This window comes from Pomacea canaliculata, linkage group LG2 (assembly GCF_003073045.1).
Source record: "Pomacea canaliculata isolate SZHN2017 linkage group LG2, ASM307304v1, whole genome shotgun sequence".
Lineage (NCBI taxonomy): Eukaryota > Metazoa > Mollusca > Gastropoda > Architaenioglossa > Ampullariidae > Pomacea > Pomacea canaliculata.
Window position 1 is genome coordinate 44,473,309 of NC_037591.1, and position 17,934 is coordinate 44,491,242.

General features: G+C 38.3%; 2 protein-coding genes across 10 annotated transcripts; one reads left to right on the forward strand and one right to left on the reverse strand.

Annotated features, from left to right (window-relative positions):
* Window positions 1-48: 48 nt before the first annotated feature.
* On the reverse strand, window positions 49-6,191 carry LOC112557314 (leucine-rich repeat-containing protein 20-like). Of its 6 annotated transcripts, none has more exons than XM_025227092.1 (4): window positions 5,396-6,183; window positions 4,823-4,990; window positions 4,216-4,417; window positions 49-232 (listed from the first exon to the last, which is right to left on the reverse strand). In XM_025227092.1, exons 1-3 carry the CDS (start codon window positions 5,670-5,672, stop codon window positions 4,260-4,262), a joined length of 603 nt encoding a protein of 200 aa, XP_025082877.1. In that variant the 5' UTR covers window positions 5,673-6,183; the 3' UTR covers window positions 49-232; window positions 4,216-4,259. The 6 variants fall into 6 exon arrangements, with proteins under 6 accessions (XP_025082877.1, XP_025082878.1, XP_025082880.1 ...); XM_025227093.1 differs by lacking the exon at window positions 49-232 and adding an exon at window positions 1,270-3,369; XM_025227095.1 differs by lacking the exon at window positions 49-232 and having other exon boundaries at window positions 3,663-4,417; window positions 5,396-5,539; window positions 6,047-6,191.
* A 177-nt stretch (window positions 6,192-6,368) lies between these two features.
* Window positions 6,369-17,801, forward strand: LOC112557313 (tubulin delta chain-like). Of its 4 annotated transcripts, none has more exons than XM_025227087.1 (13): window positions 6,369-6,521; window positions 6,670-6,765; window positions 8,543-8,595; window positions 9,980-10,058; window positions 10,466-10,524; window positions 12,357-12,498; window positions 13,585-13,743; window positions 13,972-14,067; window positions 15,006-15,078; window positions 15,587-15,731; window positions 15,862-16,022; window positions 16,551-16,646; window positions 16,836-17,801. In XM_025227087.1, exons 1-12 carry the CDS (start codon window positions 6,427-6,429, stop codon window positions 16,623-16,625), a joined length of 1,233 nt encoding a protein of 410 aa, XP_025082872.1. In that variant the 5' UTR covers window positions 6,369-6,426; the 3' UTR covers window positions 16,626-16,646; window positions 16,836-17,801. The 4 variants fall into 4 exon arrangements, with proteins under 4 accessions (XP_025082872.1, XP_025082873.1, XP_025082871.1 ...); XM_025227088.1 differs by having other exon boundaries at window positions 17,168-17,801; XM_025227086.1 differs by having other exon boundaries at window positions 16,551-17,801.
* The last annotated feature ends 133 nt before the right edge of the window (window positions 17,802-17,934 follow it).

A 17,934-nucleotide genomic window follows, 5' to 3' on the forward strand; every position in this document is an offset into this window, starting at 1 on the left:
GGTTCACATGAGGAGGGATAGTGAGAGAGAGTTCACTGATACATTGATACAATGGCGAGAGAAATGTGTGAGCTAAGGGGCGTCACACACTTGACTTCGGCTAAAGGTCTCGCGTGAAATGCCGAAATGAAGTGCCCCGCGCCGAAACGTCCGGCGGTGAAACGTCCGTGTACCTCGCAAGGGCGGTTGGTGAGGATGTAAGCAGGAGGCAGCAGCAGTGTTGTCGTTGTTGCTGGGGATAAAGTGTAATTTTAGATTGGAAAGAAACAAAACCAATAGAGATGGAGAGAAAATATAAGAGAATATACAAAATCAAAGGGGCACAAGAAGGTATCTTCCTCTCTTTATTATTCTTCACAAGATGATCTCCCCTCTAACCCTTACAACGGTGACGAGCATACAGTGCGTTATCTTAGTGGTTCTCAAAGTATTTCGGACCGCGGACCATTTTACTTAAGTAAAAATATTGCGACCACCGAGGCCTAAAATTCAGTCTGTACTATGAATTTCAAATTTAAATTGCCGCATTTGTTTCATTACAATTCAAAACTAAATGTCCTTTTGTGACAGTAGAATAGTATATAATAAGTTGACACAAAACTACCTACTTAACTGAAGTTTTCTACAAGCCTATCTGGCGATTTAAACATCACTTTGCTGACATATGACGACTGTCAGCCGCGGACCACCTGACTTACGCCAACATAACCCTAACCCTGCTACACAGGTCTTTCCCCAAAGCAAGAATGATACAACTTCTGGGGCTCTTGAAGGATAATTTCGATGAAAGATTTGTGGATTTTGATGATTTGAAGGATGAAATACGTCTCTTCGAAAATCCATTTGCGGCAGATGTGTCAAGTGCCCCGACAGACCTGCAACTGGAACTGATTGACTTGCAAAGCCAGACATCCCTACTTGACAAATTTCGAGCGATGCAGACAATTGCTTTCTACGCCGTGTTGCCTGCAGAAACTTGTCCAAATCTCCGACAACAAGCGTTAAGGATGATCACGATGTTTACAAGTACTTATGTGTGTGAACAAACGTTTTCACTGATGAAACGGGCGAAACCCGTCTGACGTCATCGCCTCGCGGACGAACAGTTCGGTTCAGTGATCGACTTGGTGTCTCTACGATGCAGCCGGACATTCAGAAGTTGGTTTCTGGAAAACAACTTCAAATATCCTACTAATTACTACATAATTAATGCTAAGTACAACTTGTTTCTAATAAAAAATGGTATCTGCTCTATTTTTTTTTCTTTTTTGTATTTTTGCGGTGAAGCGGCCCGCGACACGCATGTCGGAAATGTATATGGCCCGCAGGCCGAAAAAGGTTGGGCATCACTGTTCTATAAAAAAAAAATCATTCTACATTTTGTTTCTTCAGTAGACATATGGACCTGAATATCACACAATCTTTATGGCAATACAAATGTAAAAAAAATTTCTTTATAACTTTCTTTTTCCATCTTCTAAATATTTGCGAAAGAAGGTAAGCAATTATATAGATCCAAGTTCAACTGTTTGCAAAAAATGAGTGTAAGAAAGGAAGAAGTTCAAAAATCTACTATATAAACAAATAGAATACACAAAATATTAGACAGCAATGTAGAGTTTAATGAGTATTGATCGTCATGTAACTTTACTGCGGTGGAAATCCACGTCAAAAGCTGCAAATGAAAATCATCTCTAGCATGACATGCAGCAGGAAGTTTCTGTTACTGTTAAACATGCAGGAGGATGCTTAGTTTATCTGTTATAAAGGGTTAGGCTAATCTCACTCGATTCTTCCCTTAATTATTTGTTCTTGCACGGTATGATGTAATTTAGTAACCTGACCATTCTGCGGCACATAAACAAATATTGTGCATCACTTCACAATGTCAATGACTTAAATTAGTATTTTACACCTAACTTTCAATGGTTGTACATAGTTGTCAAAATCTTCAGGGCAAAAGTTGCAGTTAAATTTGCCACACTGAACATGGTGGACTGGGACATAGACATGGACATCCATGCTGTAAACATCAAAAAGGTCTTCTTGTCAACATTCGAAGAAAATTGCTAGGGCAACAAAGCAAAAAGAAACATTGCTGGGTCAGGAATGACATCCTAGATCTCTGTGACCAAAGGAGGGCCTTGATGAAAGAGGAAAAGCAACTGGTGTTGAAAGCAGCTGGTGTTGCCCTAACATCAGATTTAGCATGGAATACGATATTTACCATGACCCTGCTTTATGGGTATGAAACCTGAACTGTGCTTGCCGATACCAAAAGGCGAATCCAGGCATTTGAGAGTAACTGCTTCAGGAGGCTGCTCCAGATCACAGGGAACATAAAACCACCGACTTCATATGAAGTTAAGTCATTACACTTGTAGGACACCGGGAACATCTACTTGCAGCGGTCAACCGGTGCAATTTGGTATGGTTGAGTCATGTTACCTGGCTTGTCAGTGAGTCATTCAGTCATTTGTCCCCTGGCTGGTACCTGTCTTTGAGGGAAGCACATGGATAGATGCAGCAGCTGAGAAGGCCCATCAATCTCACCTGTTTTGAGCAATAGTGATCATGGTCCTGTAAAGGAGGACCAGACCAGTCTTTGATGTCAGTAGCCCAGTTCTTCCTCAGGCCAATGTGCCATCAACTGCCCTCCAGATACCTTGAAGAACAATCTTTGACAAAGTGTCATGCTGGGTCACATGACCAAACCACACCAGCTTACATCACTTGACTGTTGCAAGTAGAAGTTCCTGGTGTCCTTCAAATGTGGTAACCATGTTTTATACAAAATCATTGGTTTTATGTAATTTTACCAAGGGATGAATAAATGAAAAGACTAAATGTCATATTTATGGGAAAGCCTATTTGAAGCACCCCATCTTTATATGATGTAATCAACATCAATAAATACTGTAATGTTGGCAATGATAATAATAATAATAGCATTAAAAAACTAGTGTTTCACTAGAAGCATTAAAGTCAGTCAACAAAAAGATTAAGATCACAACTGCCACAGGACCAGAGATAAAACATTTAAAAATAAAGAGATATGCAGCATGCAGCAAAAATATTTTTTATACAGCTATTAAATTTTTGAGATTTTATTAAAATCACTAGATAATTTATATCAAGGGTAAAGGTAGTTCTGCAATATCAGTCTGCAAGATTCATATTGGTGGATATTGACTACAAAGATAAACATACGTGGTGACCTGCTGTGGAGACAAGTTTACATATCTCTTTGTAGGGTGAAACTGGAGTGGGGTGAGTAGGAATTGGTGTTTTACGCCGAGCCAGCACTAAGGCTATATCACAGAAAGGCAGCCTGGTGAAACTGGACAAATGTGTGTAAGGCAGCCAGCCCTGTAAACAGATGCCAAATGCAGAGAAAAAACAGCGTGACTGGGATGAGACCTGCACCCTGGACTGTAGTGGTGACAGGTGCTAACCATTACTCAACTGGGCCGCCAGATAAAGCTGGACAAATGTAAGAGACAGTGCAAAGTGAAAAATACATGAAAATGCATTAACTAGTTGTAAAATCAAAGCAGCTGAAAACAAAAACCGTAACTATGCTTGATAAGGGAACACTGTTCCACATGACAACATTTTTCACAAGTTGTCTATAAGGCTGTTGAAGAAAAATTAAAAAAAAAAAATCACGAGCCAGACTTGGTATCACACTATTGAGACTTTCATGGATCGTGATAGTAATCTCATATTCATTTATGTTTTTCTTCGTCAAGCTCTAACATAGCTTTATCCAAAAATAATCTGTTTCTAATGTAGATTATATATCTGACATACAGAAACCTCACAAAGTAATATCACAGTCTACGCAGTTCATGTTTGACTGAACTGGAACATTACTTCAAAGCATTTTTTGTGCACGTCATCACTTGTGTGCAAGATGTGCTTCAAGTACAAGCACTGAAGGTAAGTATTCCTTTAGCCAGGTAGAATTCCAATCCAAATAAATAAGCAACCATGCATTTCTAGCAGGAGGGAAAGGATTTGGGAATAAATAATAGAAACCCTTACAAAATAATTTGTTATCACAACACAACCATCACAACCTTGCTCACCACGATGTGATCATATCTGAGATACTGACCACAATCCATCATCTTCAGTTTCAACTCCTCTGGCTCTAAACTGAATAAATTGTTTGAACACACAAAGATGAGAAAATGCTGGACATCCACTCACAAGCTTGAAGCATGACATAATCCTCTGTACAAGACATTTAAGTGCTAGTCAACAGTGTCCAGCTCAGGGTCTCTGGGCGTCACCAAAATATTGATAACTCGGATCTCCAGCAGCTGATGGTGAACTTCATCTGTGAGTGGATTCTCCTGAAAGTTGACTTCTGTCAGGGAGCTGATGGCCTTCAGACGAGTGACATTGACTTCTGCCATACAGCAGTGACAAAGAAATATTAAAAGCAACACAGTATTTTATCTACTGATGAAACCAAGTGTCTATCACTACTTTTATATTTCTAGACTCAATTACATGCTGTGCTATATGTCACTCCCTGCGTTTTTACAAATACATGAGCAGTGTCTCTGCTTCTGTAAACATCAGATGTTTATGTAACTCTTCTAATGACACGAGTTCAAGCATTCACCAACATTTTATGCTGTAACCATTTTTTGTACATTGTGTAATGAGGATCAGGTTGTGGTATTGCTGCATATCGGCTATTCCTGCTTAGAAATATTTGCTACATCTGTGAGCAAACAAATGTATTTTTTTAATGCATAAACTCTTTCCTTACCAAATAATGTAAATTAAAAGATTAAGCATAATATACCTTTAATGTTGTTATCCTCGGCCCTAAGCTTGCGCAAAGCTTCTAGACGATAGATAACTTGAGGGAGAGCTTCAAAGTGATTGTGGGAAATGTCCAGCAAGGTTAAACCTGCTACATGACGAAGCTCCTCCGGCAAGCTGCTCAACTGGTTGTTACTCAGATGTAATTCTGCAGAAAACAGGTGCAAATTTAGCTATAGCAATCTGTTCACCATTAGAAATAGAAATCACATTAACATTTGCCCACCTTAAAAAACAAACATCAATGGATCTACAGAATCATTTTCCAACAAGAGGTGATGCCTTCTTCAGCAGCAATACTGGAATACTTACACTGATGTTATCAAAATAGCTGTATCCAATGATGAGATTAACTCACCTTACCTACTTTTGCAGTATTGTATAGAAGTAGTAATAATAATGAGATTTGTATAGCGCATAAAGTGTTGTCTCCAGCAGCTTCTCATTGAGTACCTCACTTCAAGCACTGGGTAATAATTATTGGTCACGCTGAAAAAAAAAACCTTCATGAAAAGCTATTGGTAAGTGAGTAAAAAGTATACTTAATTTTCACCTGTGAGGTTGGGGAATTTGGTGGCAAGCTTAGCCGGAATACGTCTTAGGACATTGGCAGATAGGTTACAGATGTCCAGGACTGTGTCACGCATCAGCATGTACACAGCATCGGGTATGTGAACCAATTCACATTCGGAAAGATCTGCAGGTATCAACAGTTTGCACATTCTGATTGTATCATAAACGAAAATTGACTTCTGAAAATCTCGTGTATACTTTACGTATACTAGTTGCTGGTAAACTGCCCCTTTCAAAGAAATGTTGAAGTAGTGCATCCAGCTTTTATTGCGCACAAAAAGTGACTTTCAAATGACTCTGTAAACATTCTGTGATACAATGTGTGGAAAAAAAACTGCAGACCGTAACTGAATGATAATAAAGCTTGTTTCGAGTAGTAAGACATTCTCGTATTTAGAACTTGGTTAATCAACAATAAATTAAACTGAATGGATCGAAATGATGTGACAATTTATTAAGAGTTTATTACGGCGCTTTATTCCAAAAGTCGTCATTGTCCCCTGGCCCTAAGCCACGTATCAATGCGTTCTTCAAACACGCATGGTGCGAGTCTTAGTGTATGGGTCACCCGAGAGCCATGCAGACCACATGTTTTGAGAACGTGCAGCAATAAAAGATGTCTTAACTTTACCCAGCTTTCCACTCTCCTTAGCTTGATCGCAACGCTTAACTACTTTTGTAACACCTTCTCCAGCCATTTCTCTCTGTTCAGTAACAATTCGTGTCTAAAGCCTGTTATTGCGTTTTCAGGAGTGTCGATTAACTCTGTTTACATAAGGTAAGCCACACAAAGCAAGTTAAACGATTTACGCTATAATAAAGACAAGCCAAGGGTGTTAATACATTAGTATTTATTTTGACTTAAACTATATGTTTTCATGTTTAAGCCTTTGGATTTTCTTTATATTTATTTAATACGAAATATTTGGTTGATGATTTATGGGGTTTACAAGGGACTGTACTCTGGACAGCGGTCGCCACAGACGCTAAAGGTGGGATGAAAGCGCGCAAATGTCTACTCTTTTTGTTCACGTCGGTCAATGTGGTAATCAAGTAAGTCAGCACTTGTGGGGATGCATTCAAAAGGATGCAGAAGTCATCAAAAGGTAAAAGCTTTTGAAATTAAGAGTCGCGATGGTGTTTTGGAGATGGCACATTCATAGACATCGACGTATTATCGTGAAGAAGCAGACAGAAAGAATTTTCACGTATCACTGTATATTTGTGTGTGTGTGTGTTGTTGTTTATTTTCAGTCGGAGCTTCGTAACAGTCGAAGGCTTTAACAGGGCAGTCCACGTGGATGGTGAATCAAAAGTGATCAAGCGTTTATCTTCAGTGATGAAGATAAGGTAATTTGTCATTCTACACTAAACTTATATAAAATTTTCTTATTAAGTATTCTGTTGCAATATTTTCAGGTAAAAGTTTGAATTAAAAGTATTTTCAAAACAATTTGAGAACTGATACTACCAACGGTTATCTGCAAAACCCAACATACTGATAGATAGTGTTAATGCACATAGAATGGAGACTATAGAACCGAAGAACAAATTGAGGGTTAATATCAATGGCAAAACAGAGATTTAACATGAATAGAGTATATCTCTGGAGGTGAACAGTGTTAAGTACTTGGGAGCAAGCCATTCTAAAGAAGGCGCTGCATAAGATATCCACATCATGATTGCATTATTAACAGCAGCAGCATCCAGGATTTGGCAAAGTAACATTTTAAAGTTTGCTATTAAGTACAGTCTTAACAAGTCTTATACACTTCCCATCCTGCTGAATGTGAGATATGGACTCAGGTTGCCAATACAGAGAGGAAAAAAGATCCATTAAAAACTAAGTGCCTGAGGAGGCTGCTCTGAATCTTATACAGAGAGCAGAAAACCAGTGACTTTATATGAAACATGTCCTACCCTTGTAGGACACTAGGAACCCTGCTCACGACAGTCAAGCTTGTGACCTTGTGACCTGGCATGGCACTTTGTCAAATTGTCCTTCAGGGCACCATGGAGGGTGGTCAATGCTGAAGTGGACAGGGAAGAACTGGTTGTTCCATGCAGGACCTGTTTACCACCACTCTAAAGAAAGTCATCTTCTGTCTATTTGTTTCCCCCAGTGACCAGTCTAGGGATGAAGGCAGGCAAACAGGCAAACTTGACCATCGCCAAGGAACGACCACTATAAGACAATGATACCACTACTGGTAGAAATTTGTACGTTATCTGTTAAAATACAGTTTGCAAATGAAACATTTGATGAAGGATTGTTTCTCTATAAACATTCAAAGCTTCTTCAAAACAATTTTTTTTTATTCACAGACTTAAGCTGTGCTTTCATTGATAGTCATTATAATCTCTTCAATAACTAGACAGTTAAATAATTTGTCATCATATCAGTTATCATAGTCTCATGTTTTTTTTTCTGTTTTTTTTTTGTAAACACCTCATGTTCCGCCCCATGTTATGGTCATTGCTGTTAAAAAAACTATTTTAGTCAGTTGAAAACAGCTGTAAAATTTAGAAGAAAGAGCCACTTTTAAAAGTTTGATAAAATACTTGTTTAATGCATCGGAATGACAGGAGTGACTTTTGAAAAATGCTCATAAATTTGCTTCCTTAGAAAAGTTTTTAAGTTGGGGTGGTTGGTATGCAGTGTCTGCAGTTCTTGTCATCATGACAGTGTGAATTGGTTGTTGTGGCTTGGAATCTGGTCTCCAACACACTTAACTCTGTATGTGAAACCTGTTTTCAGTGATGACTTTGGTATTCTATGGGTACTCCATTTTCCTCCATTCTCTGTGTGTTTTTGTGTGTGTTGTGTGCATAGATGTTTATGTGTGTTGTGTACATTGATGTTTCTGTGTGTGTTATGTGCATGCGTTTGTGTATGAGTCATCGTGCTCACATACTTAACAGAAACATATTTAGCTCCCTTTAGCTCTCAACTGAATAGCAGAATATTTTTTTTATATGGGAGTTCCAGTAACACTTGCTGCAATTATCTTCTTAATGCACATGAGATATGCCACCTGATAGTATGTATGTTCTTATTTTTATACTTTTTAATCTATAATATATGCATTCTCTGAAAATATTAAAATCATGCTTTTTTTTTTAACAGGGAGAAAAATGTCATCACTGGAAAAAGAGGTCGTGGAAACAACTGGTCTTTAGGTTAACACTTTTTTTAACCTCAGTTTTTATGAATCAGTGACAATCAAAACATATTTAGAACCAGATGTGAAGAAGTAATAGTACACCTAGCTTGAGTGCTGTCCACTTTAAGGCTGTATTCTGAAAAAAATTAATGTCATAAGACAATGACAAAACAACTATCATATGTCTTGCTTGCACTGTATTAGTTGAATCCCTTTGTCTGCCTTCAAAGTATTCACAATCTATACAGTACCTTTTATTGATCAGGGTTAAATTGTCTTAGAAAGCATGATTGTCAGTAATTTGTGTGTGCATTTACATGTATTTGTGTGTGCATGTGGTTGGTATGCTGTATGTTATGATTGTAGCTGTGTGGATGTTGTTGTTATGCTGTGTGTGAGTATGGTTGGTATGCATTATGTTATGGTTGTAGCTGTGTGGGTCTGGCTGGAATGCAATATGTTATGGTTGTGTGTGCATGTGATTGGTATGCTGTATGTTATGATTGTATGTGTGTACAGTGGAACCTCCTTATTAAGCCCTTCCTTATTATGACCTCCTCTTATAGATAAGACCCAAACATCTTCAAGGATGTATTTTGCTATATAAATGTCATTTCTGTTATGACTACCTTCCCCACCCAACTTATGATCAATAGTTTGTACTCTATTATGATTTTTTCAAAGAACTCTTAGATGTCTTCTGGCTGACTATTTACCCTACGTCATGATTCTCTGCAGAAATCATGTAAAATAAAGTAAATTTTGAAAGAGACTGCTTGTTCAGTGTTGTGCCTTGTTTTTCACAAGTGCACAACAGTTGATTGTGCTTCATCATGACTTGCATCATTTTGCACGTCACCTGTTTATGAAAATAAGATTCTTGTGACCAACTGTTTGTGCTTTAATGCAGCTCTTTTTAGAGATCACATTAAAAAAAAAAATATTCACAGTGTGATGAATACAGTTTTAAAAAAATACAGTACATTTTCCAAAAAATAAAACTTGCAGTAGTACTAGGTGTCAGGTGACTTTTACTTGGTCCTCTATCATCCCTCCCTCTCTGTCATTGCTTTGCTGTCTCATGAGGTCTCCTTTCAAATGACATGGATGTCAAAATTTCCCTTTGCGAAGATGTATACCACAATTGGCTGAGCATAATATTTTTCTTCATCTGGAGACCCTAATAAAATCTTAACATGGAAAAAATAAACATGGTCAGGCGCAGAATATACTAGTCAAACATAGTCTGAGATCTTCCTATATATATGTAGCCTGAGGGAATATTCCTGCAAAATTTGGTATGGATTGGATGAATAGTGTGGATTTGCATAGGTTTCGCATGCACAGACACACACATTGGCACATTATGCTCTATTGATAAGATTGAAGATCTGTTACAGGTTATCATGGCCTCCATGTGTCAGGAGATGATTGTTTATTGGAAGAAACTCTGGAGAGTATCAGAAGAGAGGTTGAAAGGTTAGAAAATTCAGCATCTTGTCTAACAGTGTTAAAAAAAAAAATCACCTTTTGGGCTGTCCTCAGTCTGTGTATATATTTCACAAGTGTGTCCCTGATTTCTGGTACACCTGTGGAAGTAGGTTGGTTTTTAATATGTAAAACTAGAAAAGATCACTTTAAAAATCTTTTATGGCAGCTAGAATTTTTTATTGGGAAAATTTAAAGGAACCAAAAGTGAAACTTTTATGATCTCGAGGAAGAGGCAAGGGAAATGGCTAGTTAGGTTAGAGACACCAGCATTTTTAATTACTTCCACAGACTTAAAGAGCAGCCATCACAGCTTATCATTGTGAGTGAAAAAATATTCCATTGCATCTTTTTTTTTGTGTGCATTTGTCCATACTGTTGATTTTCCTATTTTTCAGATGTGATATGTTCTCGGGATTCCTTCTTACACACAGTCTCAGCGGAGGAACAGGCTCAGGTGTGTAGTTGTTTCTTGAGTTTGCTTAACTTATGTCTTCTCTTGATTTAGTGTTGAAAAATTGTAGATCCGTAACAGAGAAATACTAGATGGCATCTTTACAAAAATTGTTGCTAAATATTTTCATAATCATCACTATTAATGTATTCTTATCACCTTTTCAACAAAGATGCTTATAATAAAGGATAGAAACCTTCTGACATGAAGCAGTGAGATTACTATGCACCATCATGAGTGGATTTTTCCTTATGCTTTTTTCAAGCTGTTCATCTGTATAGGACTATAGGATGTATTGTCACTTTATTTTAATGGTAAAATGATAGGACAACATTATAAGAAGTTCCTTATATCTTCAAATCTCTGAAAATTTGACATACTGTAATAAATTGAAGTCATACTGAAATTGTCAAATTTAACGTCAAGCTGTAGTGTCGCTGCCATAGCAATGTCAGACCAAATATAGCAGACTTATTTTCAGTTGATAATTTTGCGTGGGCCATGTATGACCTTATAAAAATCCAAAGGGCCCTCAGAGGAAAAAAGTTTCCTGACTTAAATGAAGTAGGGATTAAAAAATTAATTAACAAGAATCAACCTCTGAGTGCCCACCTGTGCAGAAATTTTCCAATACCTGTGGCAGGGCTTCTGCTAAGGCTAAATTCTTTGGGGTCCCAAGGCCCCCTTCAGATTTTTAAGGGGTCCCTGTTATTCGCCCAAATTTGAAGGGGACCCCATTGACGAAAATTGAAGGGGTCCTCCGAACTTTTAATGCGTACTGTACGCAATTTTTTGCGTATGCAGAAGCCCTGCCTGTGGTTAGTAAATACATTGATCATTCAGACCTTGAGATTAATTTTCTTTTAAAAGTGCTTTGGACCCTCTTCCCTTCTTTAGAACAGTCAGCAGTGTCAGTCAGTCCTCCCTTGACCACCACCTGTCATGGGGGGATCACATGGATAGACACAGCAGCTGACAGGGCCCCCCACTTTTGCCTATTGTAAGTCAGTTCTTCCTCTGATAACCGCGGTCTCGACTACCCTCGAAGGTGCCTTGAAGGATAGTCTTTGACAGGGTGTCATACCATGTCGCATGACGATAGAAGACCAGCTTGCTTCGCTTGACTGTTGAGAGTAGAGGTTCTGGTATCCTACGAGTGTGGCCATCTTGTTTTGTACAAAGTCGTTGGTTCTATGCCCTTTGTATGAGATCTGAAGCAGCCTCCTTAGACACTTGTTCTCAAAAGCCTGGATTCTCCTTTCCGTCTCAGCAAGCAGAGTCCGCGTATCATCCACAGACTGTACTTGTTGAGCTATTGTACAGCTTTTTGAATGAGGCCTTCTTCGATGGTGAATGTTTGCATTAAATGCCATATCCCCTCGTGCCAGACTCTGTCAAATGCCTTTTGTAAAGTTAAGGAAGTTGTGGTAGAGGTCCCGATGATGCTGAAGATGCTTAAGAATGTAACAGTTAAAGATCTGCTCAACTGTGCTTCTACATGGTCTGAAGCTGGCCTGTTCTTCTGCTAGCAGCTCTTCTGGGGTGGTTCTATACAACCTTTAGCATGACTTTGCTTGGGTGCTGATAGGGCTTACAGTTCTGTAGTTTTGGCACTGTCTGCTGTATCCTTTTTTGGGGAGGGGTATTATTAGTGAGTATGTCCATTCCGTGGCCCATTCCTTGCATTCCCAGACTCCCAGGTACAGAACAGTCAGGGTCTTTGTAGTTTCTTCCACATCCTACTTGAGCAGCTTGTTTTCACAGCTTATAGCAAATAGAAGTGTGACCTCTTTGCTGAGATACTGCTTTCATATTTAGACTGGTCTGATTTTCAGGATTTGGTTCTCACCTGTGTGAGGCTTTGAGAGACAAGTACCCTGTGAACTACTTAATGTCTGTGGCCATTGGACCATGTGCTAGTGGAGAAAGCCCATTGCAGCACTACAATTCTGTTCTCTGCTTAGCAGCATTACAGAGGTGTGTTGCAACTTTCTAATATTTCAGAGATAAGAATTGAGACTTTCCAACATTAGAGGTGAGTTTCATGATTTAACATCATTACAGAGAAGTGTTTTGTGACTTTGCAACATTATAGAAGTGATTTTCATGATTTAGAAGCATTTACCATTTTGTAATGTCCTACTGTTTGCTAGCTTACACTGTAAATTGAGCACAATCGCAATATAGTGTAGTGTAATGTCATCTATATAATGCTCTTAAAGTTCATTTTTACATGGAGCCACAGTTCACTCTGGTTCTCATCAATACGCTACTTAGCCTAATTAGAAGCCCATCAGATCTTTATTAGAGATCTGAATACTGCAGAGTGTAACTGTACACAGCTCAAATCACTGCAAAGATGGCTTCATGTGTGTTTGGTGTAGTTGTAATATTTTCAATAGTGTAGTTTGATATTTGATCGATTCTATTTTTACAGTGTCTGACTAGCATTTCAGATTTTTACTTGAAGTGCAATCATTACTTGAAGTGCTTAAATGTTTAACTCTACCCAACCACCAATGGATAAAATAGTTGAGAAACAAGAGACTTCAGTGAAGGTGAAGTGCAGGAACTGGCGACTCTGCAAAGAGCAACTGGAGTATCACATTATCATTTCTACAGAGCAGTCACAAAATTTAAGTTCTGTCAGAAATGCCCTCAAACAGTGTGACTGATTTAAAAATATAATTTTAATGTCAGTGACAACCCTGAAAATAAATATCCTTGCTAAGCCTCAAATTGTTTAAATATTGTGAGAGGGCACATTGATCTCTGCCACTGACAAACTTACTGCATCTGCTTCTGATTGTTGTATGCACTAGTCATCAGACCCGCTGGCATCAGCCTAGTTAGGTAACTGATTGTTTTTCATTATTTCACCATGTGACGTCTTTTTCCAAGATCAGTCCACCTCAAAATGAGGAACCAACCGACACCAGTGAGGTTAAAGTAAGCTTTTCTGTTGTGACTAGCTAGTATGCTGTTACAAAAGAAACCTGATAATTTTTGTTGCTAAGGATCCGGCATGATGAATTTTTGGCACAAAATTTCTTATGTCCCCAGAACTGTTGATGGCATCATACTCATTCAGAATGATGACATACTGGACAAACTGCACAAGAAATCACCAGACTGTCAAGTTTCATTTGAAGCTGTCAACAAAGTCATTGCCCACACCATTGCAGGTCTTGTGCTTCCTACTGACTCCCTCACAACCAGCAGGTATAGCACTTGGTGCATGTGTGCACATTTATTTATTGAAGCAAGTGCAAACAGTGTGTGCTACAAAAAAGCTACACTGTAGCATATTCAGCCTAATCATTGTTTCACCAACAGCTGATGTCAGGTGTAAAGGCATACTTTAAAGAGTTTTGGGGACTTGCTGATGATTATAGTCTTTGTAGCAAAGGTTAGGCCAAGGTTTTGTTTTTATTGTCTTTTCACATTCAGGAACATAAATCTAGGTCAAGAGCCATGGGAACTTTTGAAGATTGCCTGCCCTATGCCAGCCACTAAATTTTTGCAAGCCACTCATCTAGCTAAGAGGTGAGTAAAAAATGTCATTTTCTTCTCTTATAACTCTACTTTGGATAGGGAATGAAGAAAGAAAACTAAGGATTGTTTAATATGGTCTCATCAGCGCCAAGTTTACATTAGCTATCTCTGTACATAATGAGCTTGAATACTGGGCTAAATGATGTACAAAGAAATATTTAAAGAAAAAATTAATAATATTTTTTATAGAATGCCTTATCCCACCAACAAAGGTGGACTGTAGGCACTTAGATGAAGTCACAAGAGCACACACTTATCAGTAGGCATCATTAGAAGGCACCTGAGGAAACATAAATACTCAATCTCCATGTATCACAAACAGAGTAGGAAACCAGAGTACCTGGAAAAAAACCCCCCAAAAACCAAAGGTGAGGTATGAAACAGATATGCTACACAGTTGAGATAAGGACCCACAATACCTGATTCTCACTGTATGTGACGAGCACCACTCAGATCTATTAGGCATCTTCTCTTCCATCTTTTGCCATCCTAACCCTGATGCATGACAGTTTTCTCTGTCTCTCACACACAGAGTGGGCACTCATCCATATATAATACAGAAAAGAATTAGATGTACGCTTAACATATTAATGTTTGTTTTAATTCACAAACTCAAAGTTCTATTGTCAAGTCTTTTAAACCTCAGATTTTTGTGTCAAAATATTCATCATAAGCCAGATTAAAATCAAAGCATCAGTTTGAAATAGTAGCATCTTAGAGATGAAAGAACCCCCTAAAAAAAGCCTCAAAGTCCTATTACTTAGCTGGCTTATTGCATAAACAGAATGAAATGCCTCAGTCCTGTCAGCCTTAGAAAACCAGAAAAATAATAGATTGGTTTCTGACACTGTTTAGCTCTTTCTTATCAGATGACAGTGCAATAGAGGGTAAGAACCAGAGACTCAAGCTTGTTAGCTGTCATGTTTCAGCAAGCTTTCTTGGGAAGGGCTTGTCACAAAGGTTCTCCATGCTACTCCTCGCTACAGTCACATGGGGAAGCCAGTATCCTTTACAAGTGCTGACTATGCTAGTGTCAACTAGGTAACTAGTATCCTTTACTAGTACTGGAACTGCTAATGTCAACAAGGTAACAAGCTTGCATGTTGACTGTTTATGTAAACATCCTAATTGGCTGACCAAGCAGTCAAATGACTGTCTAATTGTAATATTGTTGCACCAATTGTAATATCGTTACACCAGTGCCTTCCATATCATCTGTAATATTGAGCTTGCTATCACCTCTTTACTGACTTGACCCTGTGGTATACAGCTCTATAAATAGTAACTATATTTCAACGCTCTTATGCCAACAATGGTTTCATCTGACTTACAAACTTGTCTACCAAAATTTTGATGCTCTTTTATAGTTGCTTTTTTCTACGTCACATAACTATTTCAAAATACTATTTTCAGCAGTGAAAGAGTTATTCAGGGAACATTTTCAATTATATTTTGACAATCTAAAGCACTTACTGAGAGAAAAGTACATACCTCCTTGACAGGAACAAAGTTTAGTTCCCTGGCTAGTGTTCTTACTGCCAGAGGAGACACGACTGGCAGCTTCCATAAGTCACTCAAACTTGGATTGGATAAAAGGATCAGATCAGCCTTGAACTTTGTGGACTGGAATCCATTCCCCATAGATGTTTGGACGGGTTTGTAGGTTTGTTTATTCTATATGATGGTTTGCTCTTTGAAAATTCAAAATAATCATCTGGCACAAGGCAGAAGAAAAAGATTAAAAAAGTTAAAAATTGAATTATTTCTGTTTGTACACTTCTCCAGCCTTTGTGAACACCACAGGCCCGAAGGATACATCCTCCATAACCATGGCACTCAACAGCAGCTGTGTGACCCAATATTTTGATGCCATCTGTCAAAGGGCAGAGCTCATGGTGAGGGCTAGAGCATATCTACATTGGTATGAGAGATATGGTACATTTCAGGTAAGTTATTTTATTGTGAAAGTGCGAAGAGTACATATTTTGGGGATCATGATGGTTGCCCTATTTTTTTAAGATCATTTCTGGGAAGTTGTTATTTGACATCGTTAGAGTCCAATGAATAACTTGGTCATTATACCACTCAGCACCTGATCTATGTTGAAGCTCCAGATATCTCAGCATGGTCCTCTTGTCGGCAGTAGCATTCTCATCATGAGATATCATAAACTTGCAGTTTTACTTACGGTTTCAAGAAGCCATATGTAGAGCATATGTCTCAGCATTAAAAGAGCGACACAAGAGCATTAATGTAGGACTTCATATCTGAGAAGAGTTGTTATACTGTTCTGAGGAAAGATTGCTTTCGATATTATATATTGCTGTACAAGTGTTATGTGAAAAAATCTGGCTCGTCTTTTAAAATCTGCCGCTGGTGTAGTCACAACTTCCCGCTCTTAAATGGAGAAGAGTACTTTATGAGCTATGATTTACTGAGATGGCTATAAAGATAACCTGCTTTTCTAATGGCAGGAGGACATCGAAGAAGCTATGAGAGTTGTCCATACTTGTCAGGACAACTATAATGAAGCTATAAAACAAAGCTGAGCCAGGGGCAACTAATTTGAGGTAAAAGGCAGAAAGAGCTAGAAGCAGTGATGGGCAGTAGTTCAGCAAGAAAAAGGGCGATGATAATTACATGCCTTTGTGTAAAGATGAAGTTTTTGAGGTCCTTTAAATCTTTGAATGATAGTGAAAACTAAATTTATCTTTTTTAATGTTTGCAGCTCAACCTTTAAAAATGTGTTTTGTCGCCAGATAAAACCAAGAGTGTACGCAAAACTTATGTGTGGCAAAGCTTTAAAACAACTTTGCTGTCTGATGGAGAATAGATAGCAGTGAAATGTCCTAAATGCATGGACATCTGTGTGGAGTTTTTATGCAGTCCGGGCTTGATGTCTCAAATTGACTGCAAAATAATGCAATATGTTTAGAAAACAATGACATGATGCAGACCTCAGTTTATGTGATGCTGACTTTGAACTGATGTATGTTTCTTGAATAGTCTTACTGACTGATGTTGATATGATGAAGACTTTTTTACAATTGTAAGCTTCCTGTTTTAAAATACTTTCTCTCAACTTTTGTAGCTGCCCTCTTGATTACTGATGACTTCTGTTGCATACTGCATACTCTGGTTTGCCTCTTGGTATGCTGCTGGTCATCAAACGGAAAAGGCTCATAATAAATATTGAGACAACAGAATAGAATTCATCTGCATCACTCATAAAATATTAAGATATATTTATATAAACATAATTAATGCATACAGAAATGTGCATCAGCTGTTGAATCAAGCTGGTAAAAATGTGGGGAGGGAGAGCAGAATAGAGTAAAAATGGAGACTACAGTTTTGAGATGCAGGTAAACATGTGCTGGCATGAGACCTAATTTACACCAAGCTGACTTTGGTGGAGATTTATAGAATTTTCATTTCTCTGAGGCAGAACAAAGTCCAAACATGACATAAGCATTTTTTGCCTCTTTATCTGTATACCTCCATAACATCATCCATCTTTTGGTCTTTCTCCTCTCTGTGTTCCTTTACTTATTCTCCTCCTCTTTTTCTCTCTTCTCTATGGCTCCCTGGTCTGTGCATGCTTGGAAGAAAAGAGAGGTTAAGCAGGTGAAAGAAGATCAACTTCGTTGCTTATGTGCTGGCTGTATGTATTTTCCCCTGGATGTGTCCTCAATCTTGTCTTTTTATGTATAATAAAAATGTCTGACCAAAATGTAATGTTGATGTCGATGAAGCATAATGCGTGGCTGAAAGTTGTGGCGCCTGTCGCCTGTCGCCTGGATTTCTACGTCCACATTAGTCACAATTCATCATCGTCTGCTCTCAGAAAATTCGTAA